This window comes from Biomphalaria glabrata, chromosome 11 (genome assembly GCF_947242115.1).
Source record: "Biomphalaria glabrata chromosome 11, xgBioGlab47.1, whole genome shotgun sequence".
NCBI lineage: Eukaryota > Metazoa > Mollusca > Gastropoda > Planorbidae > Biomphalaria > Biomphalaria glabrata.
Genome location: NC_074721.1, coordinates 6,004,940 through 6,017,339, shown reverse-complemented (window position 1 = coordinate 6,017,339; position 12,400 = coordinate 6,004,940). Strand labels below are relative to the sequence as shown.

At 38.9% G+C, this 12,400-nt stretch overlaps 1 protein-coding gene across 1 annotated transcript; it reads left to right on the top strand.

The window, feature by feature from the left end:
- Positions 1-1,636: 1,636 nt before the first annotated feature.
- LOC106072494 (endoglucanase E-4-like) lies at positions 1,637-11,471 on the top strand. The gene is made up of 7 exons (XM_013232872.2): positions 1,637-1,792; positions 3,237-3,392; positions 5,610-5,820; positions 6,514-6,650; positions 7,260-7,429; positions 9,675-9,822; positions 11,002-11,471. The coding sequence occupies exons 1-7, from the start codon at positions 1,674-1,676 to the stop codon at positions 11,447-11,449; spliced, it is 1,389 nt and encodes a 462-aa protein (XP_013088326.2). The 5' UTR covers positions 1,637-1,673; the 3' UTR covers positions 11,450-11,471.
- Positions 11,472-12,400: the final 929 nt, after the last annotated feature.

Here is a 12,400-nt window from a genome sequence, read left to right as displayed (position 1 = left end):
GATTAAGCCTTTGTGCAGGCCGGGTTTGGTCCGCGGGTCTATCACTGTCCTACCTCGAAGATTAAAAGTTGTAAGTTGTACGTGTTTGCACAAATTCAGCTGTGACCTAGATCAACATACGTTTTCGCCAATGAATGTGGTAATAGCGTAAACGAACCAAAAAAAAATCGATTATTTACTGACTAGTTGACCAGAAACAAAACTGAAATCTATTTGACTAATATCTACAAATACGCGCCCTACCATTATGGGAACGCAGTATGTAATTGATATTTAATATTCCTATTAAAAAATTTAATAATTGAAAAAATATTTTAAAAAGTTAATATTTAGTGAAATGCAATGTAGTAAATCTAAAGATGTTGTTGTATATTACAAGCACACAATAAGCTGACACTATGTAAAAGCGACAGTGTTGCCAACTATAAGATTTCAAGTATTGTCGGTAAAAAACGAAATACTGTTTTTGTCTCTAATGTGGGAGACCCCTTTTTGTAGTCCCCTGGGCTTTAGCCCCGCCTGCTCTCCCCCAAATCCAGCCCCGGTTCTATGATTTATTGAAACGTATAACACCTACACATACACATACACCTACACCTACACATACACATACACATACACATACACATACACAAACACACATGTGCTGTCGATACTAGAGACTAAGATAAGAAATCTACAAAATACGATAAGACATAAGAAACGGGGTTCAAAATCTGGAGTCAATGTCAGAAAATGTATAAGGGAAAGGCCTGACACTGACAATAAAATAAACTAACTGAAAAAAAAAAGTTTCCCCCTTCAGACATTGCGATCTCTAGGGTAGATAATGTAAAGGTCATCTGTGTCTGCGGCCCAGGGTTAACGAGGGTGTCTTGTGACCAGCACAACGACCATCCGCCTTTACTTTCCTCAATTTATGTCAAGTACCCATTAGAGCTGGGTAGACTTAGAGGCACCCAAAGATCCTGAAATGAAAGCCCAGTCTTTATTAGGAATCGAACTCGGGACCCCGGTTCGGAAGCCAAGCGCTTTATCGCTCAGCCATCACGCCTCCAACTAACTAAAAGGAAATTTATAAATATAAATGGCACTCTTTACAACAATAGCGCTTTAGCCTAATAATAATAAGAAGAGGGGGTCGAATTGCTATGAGCTTTAGAGTGTAGAAATGTACTTACTATCCAGTTTTAGCGAAGACCTATACGCTACATATGAAGCCACTGCCAGGTAGCGATAGGTGAGAGGAGGTGTGAGGGGCAGCTGCTCAGTTTTTCAAGTAGTTCCTTTTCGAAGGTCTATGCTGATGTCTTCTAGGACTGTGCAGGATCTGCGACACTACGTTATGACGACACCGTATTTTCATTTGGCTCAACAAATATAATCTGAAATTAAGGTATACAAATATTTGTTTAGTAAATAGTTCGTAATAATGAGATAAAAGATTTTAAAGAAATCTACTATTTAAGTTATAGAACAGAAATGATTTTTGATTAAATAAGATAATATCGATCAAACTGACATCCAAGCTCAAGCTAAAATCTATTTTACGCTTACTGTCAGCTATTTGAAAGTAACCCAGTTATTGCCCTTTCCTCGTTCTATGGAACTACTAACGCACCATACATAAAAAATTGCAAGACAATTTCATTCAAGACTTCAATTATTTAACAATGGCATACTACTGGACTAATTGTTTTGTGATTTTGTTATTTCTAATAACATATACATATTCGGCGAAGAACTACAGCTTAGCTTTACAGAAGTCTATTCTGTTTTATGATGCACAAAGGTTAGAAATAAATATCTAATTTATCATATTGTGAAATATTTCTATATCTAATTCTTTAGGGGTTGATTTCATACCACTTAAAGACACGATCATACTTATAATATTTGTGTGTCTGAATTGACGCCGCGGGTTAGGGTAGCGGCATGGTCATGAGTGTAACCAGCTGACATGTGACGCAGGCTAAAATAGACATGCAAATCACCCATGATATGGTCAGTTTATTGTTTAGAATGAACTAGCAACAAGTGCTTGACTATCATATTTTTAAAGGTCTTCGGGGACCCGATTAACGAAAAGAAACAAAACTTAATAGTCAAGATAGTTATTTACAACTGTACGGATTGGTACAATAGTGTCCTGTGTAGTTAATGACGAAACAGCTGTACGAGGTCAGTGCAACAGTACTGTTCAGTACATAACATTGGTTATATAGTAAGACGGCTCATTTTACCAGCATTTGGCTGTTATTTAATAAACCCAAAAAATTACGTTATCAAGTTGTGCAGTTCGTAGCAGTTGTTTTATATTGTTCATGGTTAGTAGAGACCAAGATAGGAGTCTTGCCCTGTCGACTCAAAAAGAACAACAAATTAACGAAACGAAATCATTTGCTTAACATCCCATGTCATCTAATATTAAATGGTAAAGCAAAGCAAAAAAGGAAGGAACTCCTTTCAAACCATTTCAGAACTTGCGGCGATGTATGTGGGGGGGGGGGGGGAGCAATGATGTTTGCATGGTTGAAGTATAATACTGTGTCACTATGTCATATACCAACGCAACTCCCAACTTTTATCATGTGCTTAATTGAGTGGCTGAGCTCAGATTAGGAAATTATAAATAGGTTCGCAATGGTAATTGAGCTTCACGCCCACCTGCTGACCATGGCCAAAAACTCAAACTTAAACAACTTTATAACCATAGAGCTCCCAAAGACCTTCCTTCAAGGAACAGTACCAGGAAAAAAATAAGAACTCACAAATTGCGAAAGCAATGTGAAGACAGCATTAAAGATTGAACGGCCAGTCATGCAAGGCAAAAGAAAAAAGAATGTAGAAAATACAGTGGACTGATCACGTGTGGTTTCCCAATGGTTCAGCAGACTAGAGGACAGGTCAAAGTGAAGATGAAGGATTGCGGAACTTCCTAAATTACCAATTTTTGAAATGCTAGTCTTTTCCTGGATTTGAACTCAAGCCCCCCCCCATTTCGTAAGCCAAGCGTTACTACTTAACCACTATGCCTCGTCTCTTTCGTTGTAATAAGTCTTTATATATAGTTTTATTTTCTAAGATTATTATTTCTGCACCTAAACCTTTTCCAGGAAAGGGGGGGGGGAAGCGGGCTAGGCTCGAACCAGGGACCACCGAGATGGCAGAATGACGAGCATACCACACGACCAGACTGCCTGCAAGCTTCTTAGATAGTTTTCGTATTTCTGCAGGTCCGGCAAGCTACCGGCCAACAATCCTATCCCCTGGAGGGGAGATGCAGCACTGACTGACTGTGTGGTAGGCGGGTGGTTCGACAATGGAGACCAGACCAAGTTTGGACTGCCCATGTCTTCAGCAGCAACTCTACTTCTGTGGGGGCTGAACAGGTAACAGAGCTGAACAGGTAACAGGGCCGAACAGGTAACATAAGCATGCCTAAGTCACCGTGTGTTTTATAGTAGGGGTTCCCCTTTCAAACCTTGTGGTCTATAGGGCAGATGATGTAAAGATGTTTCTGTGGCCCACAATTTACGAGCGTGTCATGTGGCCAGCACAACGACCAACCGGCTTTAATTTTCCCCAACTAATGTCAGGTACTCATTAGAGCTGGCTGGACTCAGAGCTGGCTGGACTCAGAGCTGGGTGGACTCAGAGCTGGGTGGACTCAGAGCTGGGTGGACTCAGAGCTGGGTGGACTTAGAGCTGGGTGGACTCAGAGCTGGCTGGACTCAGAGCTGGGTGGAATCAGAGCTGGGTGGAATCAGAGCTGGCTGGACTCAGAGCTGGGTGGACTCAGAGCTGGCTGGACTCAGAGCTGGCTGGACTCAGAGCTGGCTGGACTCAGAGCTGGCTGGACTCAGAGGTGCCCGAAGAATACGAAATTGAAAAGCCCAGTTTTTTACTAGGATTCGAACCTTGACCTTGGCTCAAAAACAAGGCGCTTGTCCGCTAAGCCACGGCGTTTCCCTTTATAGTTAAACTAATAAAATACACATTTCTTTGAAAAAAAATGTAACATAGACCTAATAAATTATCTACAACATAATTAAATCATTATTTGTTAAGTTTCTTTGTTATAATTTATTTCTACCACATTTTAAAATTGTCATTTTAATATTCTGAAAACTCTTTTTAAGGGATCGCTAACCACAAAATAATAAGGTTTCTTTAGTGTATATAGCTGTAGTAATCTTAATGATTTCTCATGTATCATACAAATAGCAGTATCATTATATTGATGCAAAATGGAAATGTTATTTATTTATTTCATTTTGGTCATAAAATGAGTAAGTACAAACACATTTCACACAAAACACATTTAATTTATTTATTTATGTTTGTCAAAGAGAACTCTCGATACACTCACGGAATGATGAAGTCATTGCAATGTTGTGTTGTCTAGAATAAAAAAAAAAAAATTTGGTCAGAAAAGTTGAGACTCTGTCTCTTGAAATCCTAAACTATTGAAACTTGGAAGCCCTCCCCTTCCCCGGTCTTAATGAATACAATCTTGCTGTCTGAGGGACCTTAAAGCAGGGTCCGTCTTAGGCCACTGCAACCTATGCGGCCGCAGTGGGCCCCGCACTTTCATAAGCCCCTAGCGAATTCTAGGTGTAAATTATTAACATTAACCATTTTAACTTATTAATAAATCGTTTCTGGAATTCTTCTGAAATTGTAAAATATAGCCATAGCCTAGAGTCAGTGGCTCTTTTAAGCCCGGCGACCCCCCTCCGCTCACACATACAGCAATAAAAGAATAGACAAAAACAATTCATTTTTTCGATGGTCGTTGGCGACCCATGGCAAATCGTCCATCGACCCCCTAGGGGGTCGCGATCCACAGGTTGAGAACCCCTGAACTAGACACTCTCGCAAGAGCAGCGGTTCTCAACCTTTTATGCTCGGCGACCCCTTTTTAAATCCCCCCACTCTGCAGCGACTACCTCCCGCAAACACACACATCAATAGAAGAATAGACAAAAACAATCCATTTTTTCGATGGTCTTTGGCGACCCCTGGCAAATCGTCAATCGACCCTCAAGGGGGGTCGTGACCCACAGGTTGAAAACCCTTGCGCTAGAGGGACGAGACTAATGGCCTAGTTCCCAGGGAAAATCTTCTTTTTTTTTTTTTTTTCTCTAATTCACAGTTACTGTAGGCGCATTTTCATCCTTGCAAGTGCAATGAGCTCGGTTCTACTTCGGATCTGTTAAGCTTTCCCTATAGCACAGTCGTCACCTAAAACTAATGTTGTTTTTTTTATCAGGGAGCCAAGGCCGAGTAACATTGAATGACACTGTTTCCCAAACTGTGTTCCGAGAAATCTTAGTGTTCCGCTACGCCTGAATAGGCGTTCTACGAATTCCTGAAATCATTAACTACTAAGCCACCTTGTGAATTAATCTCTCTAAGAAATAAGTAAAGTGTTCCGCTAAATATTCAAAATGTAGGAATTGTTTCGTTAAAAAAATGTTCATTAGATGACGTCGTATGAGATTACAATGGAAATGTTATACATAAAATTAATTCTATGTTAAAAAAGCCAGATCTATATCTCCCCTGAATAATATTGAATAAATATGGATTCTTTATGACTGTAGATTTAAAGACGGCTACGCCCTATCTGGCCAGACCAGCGCCATGTTGGATTCTATAAAATGGCCGCTGGACTACTTCCTGAAGGCGTGGAACCCAATAAGTGAGACTCTAGTTGTTCAGATTGGTGACCCTGAGACTGACCACAGCTGGTGGGGTCGACCCGAGGATATGACCATGTACAGGCCATGTCTGGTTGTCAACGCAACAATTAAGGTTTCTTTAGCACCTAATCAATTTCGTCCTAAATTGTTTAATTTTATAGAGTCCAATCTAACAGTTTCATAGAACCGATTTTTTACCTTTTTTTAATGTTTTTATACATTTTGATTTTTTTTTTCTGGCTTAATGATCCCAAGAAAATATAAAAGAGAGAGAGAGAGAGATAATGAGATAGAAAGAGAAGCAGAGAGACAGAGAGGCAGATTGACAGAAAGGAAGAGAGACAGAGAGACAGAGAGGCAGAGAGACAGAGAGGCAGAGAGGCGCAGAGAGACAGAGAGGCAGATTGACAGAAAGGAAGAGAGACAGAGAGACAGAGAGGCAGAGAGACAGAGAGGCAGAGAGACAGAGAGACAGAGAGGCAGAGAGACAGAGATATTAAGGGGAAAAGAAAGTGTGGGAAAATTAGAGAACAGAGGAGAGAAAGAGAAAAAAAAAGAGAATGAGATTAAGATAAAGAAATAGAAAGTGTGTGTGTGTGTAAGAGAGAGAGATAAAGGAAAAAGAAAACTTAAATAAAATGAAAAAAAAAATAGAAATAAAAAATGCTTAATGCGAAAAGTATTTTAATAAACAAACTGATTAGTTTCAATAGCTCAAAGAATTTATTTAATGACTTTACTTTCATATTATCTTCATTTTACAAATGTAATATTCACAATAGTATGACTTTTTTTTTTCGTCAAGGGTAGCGATATAGCTGCTGGTACAGCCGCGGCCTTGGCTGCTGGCTCCATAGTCTTCTTGGACAATGGTGACGCAGACTACAGCCAAGAACTGCTGACAGCAGCCGAAAGCTTATACAGCTTTGCTAAAGCTAATAGGTAAATGATCATGCATACGCTCTAAATATATACAACTATTTACTTCGTTGATAGAAAAGTCGAACCAATGTTTGCTATTTCAATTCTTTGAGATTTGAGGTAATTGTAAATAACACTGAAAAGAAGATGGTAGGTACTGCTCTTTGATGATCTATCTTCGTCAATTTAAATGCAACCTTCAACATCTTTCGTTTCTGTGATTCTTATCTTATCTCATCTTATATAATACAGACGTCACTTCAAAAAAGAAGATGATTACGTTTGAGGCTTCATGCATTTAGTTATGCATATTAACCTATGACCTAAATTCTGCCAAGTCGCTGGTTTTCCTGGCTATCTCAGACAACCCATTCCATGCTCTAAATAGCATTAGGGAAGAAGGAGTATTTGTACAAATTTGTCCTAGCATATAAAATGAGAGATGTACCTTTATCTTTGTGTATTTCTGAGTATTTTATTAAATTTTGTATTTGAAGACTATGGTTCAGTGTTTTATGAATGATCGCTACTTTACTTTTCAGTCTTCTATTCTGAAGGCTTTCTAAATTTAGTGATTTCACTAAAGGTGTTACTCTAACCTTTAGAGTCTTTGATTTATGTCTTTGGCAGGGGCGTTTTCAAGACTGCTGGAAACTTCTATACGTCCACAGCTGACCGAGACGAGCTGTGTGAAGCAAGTATCTGGTTGTACAAAGCCACACGCCAGACTTCTTACCTGAATGACGCCAAGTCTTTCTCTGATGCCTACTCCTGGGGATTTACCTGGGACGATAAGACAGGTGGCATACACTTACTAATCTAAGTAATAAGATAAGATAAGTAAAAAATCATACGTGCATATACATCAAGCTTATCTGTATGATAAGTATAATAATAATTAATATCGTGCCATTAGAGTATGGAATGGGTTGACTGAGTCAGCCAGGGAAACCAACGACATAGCAGAGTTTAAGATTAACATACAAGAGTAGAATGACACATTGTTTTTTGGGTTAGTGTGTGTGTGTGTGTTTGTGTGCTTCTATGCTGCCGGTGGGAAGACGTTAGCGATCAGTTGTGAATGATGGCATGATGCAAGATCGGTGGCATTGTCGTCATGGGTCTTAGTTAGGACAGACGCTCTAAGAACGTGAGACTGAAAGGTTGTGTTATTGTATATTTGGTTTACAAATATTATCACTAAAGTCTAGTACATTAATTTTACCTCATTGCGACTTGATTTTGTCCATATTAAAATCAAAGTTTTATTTAGTATTGTTCACGAGGAAGTTGTTCAAGTTATTGATCTTATGATCTTAATTTTTTTGTTCAAATTAAATTTTAAAGAAATGCTTCAAACTGAGGCTTAAAGAAATGCTTCAAAATATTGTTAAAAAAGTTACTTCTTAACATTTCAGAAACATTTTTTTCAGATAAAGATGTTGTAGACTGTGGAGCATATGTTTCTATGTCTATATCAGTTTCTATGTCTATATCAGTTTCTATGTCAGCATCTGTTTCTATGTTTGCATCTGTTTCTATGTCAGCATCTGTTTCTATGTCAGCATCTGTTTCTATGTCAGCATCTGTTTCTATGTTTGCATTTATTTCTATGTCTGGCATCTGTTTCTATGCTTAGTATCTGTTTCTCTGTCGGCATCTGCTTCTATGTTAGCATCTGTTTCTATTTTTACTTTACCTTTACCTATCCCTTAGTCTGTTGGACCGTTGGGGCACCAGGCAAGATTTGTCGACCGTCTTTCTCCATTCCTCCCTTTTTTTTTGCGTGTTTAGAACCTCTCTCAATGGCAGGCCTGTCCATTCTTTAATGTTGTCCTCCCATCGCTTTTTCTGTCTGCCTCTTCTTCTTTCCCTGGCAGTGTTCCCTGAAGGAAGGTCTTTGCGAGCCCCGTAGATCTTGTAATGTGGCCAAAGGTTTTAAGCTTTCGTCTTTTAACAATAGTTAGCAGGTCATCATGGGCTCCGATCGCTACAGTAACCATGTCTCTGATTTCTTGGTTTGTGATGCGGTCTTTGAATGTGATGCCTAGGATCCTTCTGTAGCATCTCAATTTCATTGCTAGGATCCTCCTCTCAAGCTCTGCATTCAACGTCCACGACTCGCAAGCATATAAAAATGTGGCCATGACCAGAGAGCGCATCAGTCTGATTTTGGTGCCGAAGGCTAAGCCCTTATCTGGCCATATTATTTTAAGTTTTGAAAGGGCTGCTGTGGACTGTGCTATTCAGGCCAATAATTCGGGTTTTGTTCCCTCATCTGAGACAATAGCTCCGAGGTATTTGAAGCTATTAATACTAGTTAGCTTTTCACCTCCAATACTGATGCCTCTTTTAAAGCCCTGATGGCTATTGGTCATAATTTGAGTTTTTTCGGCATTTATTTGCATGCCATATGCTGCGGAAGTCTTGTCAATGCGCATCACCAGGTCAGCTAGTTCTTCTTCTGTCCCTGCTAGGCCGTCAATGTCATCTGCGAAGCGCAAGTTAGTAATTATTCTTCCTCCAATGCTAACAGTACCTTCATAGCCCTCGAGGGCATCTTCCATTATCCTTTCAAGGAAGATATTGAAGAGTGTTGGTGACAGTAGGCAGCCTTGTCTTACTCCAACTCTGGTTTTGAACCAACACCAAGAGAATCTTTTCCATGTCTTTATTGATTTCAAGAAAACTTTCGATCGAGTATGGCACTGGGCACTCTGGGCGACAATGGAAAAGTACAACTTTAATAAAAACATAATCAAAGTTATTCAGAACCTCTACAAGGATGCCACCAGTGCGGTGTACTTCAACAATAATATTGGGGTTTCTATTTTAGTATCTGTTTTTTTTTTCGTCTAACTAGCACTTACATATAACATTTAATGCAAAGATCTTCACATACAGACCTTGCAATGCAATAACATATAATATAACAAATAACATATCTATATTAATCGATTCCTACTTTCGTAATACCTATTTGCTTTATCTCCGTTGCACTTGTTATAGTTCATCTCATATTGCCTTGACCACTCACTTCCACAGCTGCCTGCCTACAACTTCTGTATGAAGAGACCCAAGACCCTCAGTACAGAAATTCCCTGGTCAGTTTCATCAACAGCTTTTTGCCAGGCGGTGACGTGACTTACACACCTTGTGGACTGGCCTGGAGGAGCAAATGGAGCCCTAATAGGTGAGTGTGTCGTTTCAATAAATAGTTAAATGTAACCTCCAAATACATGGGCCGGAAGCTAAACCTTGAGATCTAGTAGCGTCACCAGAGAATTCTAATCGTGTCATTCAAAGCTGCATACTAAATTGACATGCCTGAACAAGACACTGGCACTGCACAACCCTCCACCCCTCCATCCCTTATGGAAGAAAAACTATATAGAGAACTACCTTATCTGGAAACCACTGCGCAGTTTGTCTCAGGAATAGGATATCAAGATATACAAATGAGAATATAGAAGAAGAAGATCTCGAAAATCAGAAGTTATATTTTTTTTTAATCCGGTCATATCTAGATTACTTACATCTGGATTGAATTCAATTATGATACAGTTAGAACATGAGGACCATTCAATGAAAGTTCGACACAAAAACCAGGTACATCTAAATTTTAAACAAGAAAAGCTTTAAAAAATACTTTAAAAAAACGAACAAACATAGTTTATAAGATGTATGATTGTATCAATTAGTCTAGATCAGCCATGTAGTTAAATTTGTAATAACCAATTGTTGTTTTTTTTAAAGCGCTATTTCATGCTTTTAGATTTCTCAATACGCTGTGATCCTTATCGTGACCAGTTGGGAAAATGGGAGGGTAGTGGGGGAAGAGAAGAAAGAAAGAGATATCTGGGTGAATTTTATCGTAATTGGTTTTTAAAAGCATTTACAAAAAAAAAAAAGGTAACGACCTGTATTCGAGCTCCAAGATCACGCCTCTTCGGGCAGAAGTGCTAAGTACTCTGCCAGTGAGGCACTTACGAATAGAGAAGATTTTATAGTTATATATTGTTTAATACAATTTAGAGCGGCATATAAAGGGGACTAACTCAGCTTATACCACCACTTCAGTCAAGCTAAATTTCTTTCCCTTGTTCAAGCTTAGATGACATTTATTACTACTGAATTTGATTCTTCTAAAATATAGAAAGAAGAAAAGAAATCCTTTCAAATATTGCGATCTATGGGGCAGATGATGTAAAGGTCATCTGTTTCGGTCACACTTAAATTCTGTGACAAAAATGTAAAGTGTAACATTAGAATTGCAAAAAAAGATTGTTACGTGTGTATGCCGGCTTACATTTTTTTTTATCGTTATAGAACAAGAACTGAATTAAAATAATTTCTTACTCTTTTTAAACAGATTTTCTGCGAATGTAGCGTTTCTGGCCCTGGTGGCTGCTGAGACCGGGGTTGAAGCTGCAAGGTACAGGACGTGGGCTGTGCAGCAAATCAACTACTTCCTAGGAGACAACAACCACACTGGCGGGTGCTTTAGTTTCCAAGTCGGGTATGGCTCTAAGTACCCAACACAGCCTCATCACAGGGCAGCGTCGTGTCCTGACCGGCCCGCTCCTTGTGGCTGGAATGAGTACAACGCACAAACTCCAAACCCTCACGTGTTGGAAGGCGCACTGGTCGGTGGTCCCGACGCGGACGACGCCTATGTGGACTTACGATCTGACTATGTCCACAACGAGGTCGCCACGGACATCAATGCGGGTTTTCAGGGTGCACTTGCTGGCATTGTCCATCTCCAGGCCACAAATTCATTGCCAGTGACAAATAATGCATGTCCATGTAAAAGCTAATAAAAGTAACTAAAGTAAAATATTCTGAAGTGTTCTTTTGTACCAACACAGTGAAACGTTTTAGAATTCATTTTTTATTAATATTTAATACTAAGTACTTAGTAATACGAAGACTGTTGGGGTGCCAATGTGACCCTGGCGCTTTTTTTTTTTAAGTTATTATTACAGATTGGAATCTTTTTCTTTGCTTCTGTCTTTAAATTGGTTGGTGTAATTTACCACACACACTGTTGAACTCCATCACGTTATTATCATAATTGAACACGTGACATAAAGTTCATCTTAAAAGTTGCTGTATGACGCACACAGACTAGCCCCTGCATTTCTCTCGATCGCAGGCTGCCTGGATTTGCAAATCAATAAGTATGAGGTCCATTTTATAATGATCGTGCAAGTCGGCGAGTAAAATTATCTGCACATTCCCTATTTAAGAAAAGATAATCTTGTTAAAAAAAATAGTTTGTTATTGTGTGCATAAAGTATCACAGTTTTTATAGTTTTAAAGAAGCGAGATGTTTTGTTTTGTTTTGTTTTGTTTGTTTGTGCCTATCAAGTTGTAGTCATGCATCATTACCAACTCATATTATGTAATCTTTAATGGCAGTGTCTTCCAAAGTGAGGTAGGCGTACTCCCAGGGGTACGCAAAGAGTTTGAAGGGGGTAAGCGTTGCAAGCATGTTGATTTATTTTAATATGCACTTTTTTCGAAAATATTTGAAGAAATGGGAAATATTCATTCTTCTTTTTCATACTCATTACCTGGTACTAAAAAATCAGATCCAATTTTACAAACCCAGGAATAGTATTAAATAAAATTAGAAGGAGTACTAAAAACCTAGATAATGATAGGAATCATAGAAAACTAATGTCCTGTAGGTGTTTCAATCTCCCGAAAGTTCATAAAAATCTCCCAAAATATAAACAAAATCATTTTTTTTAGTGTCATTCAAC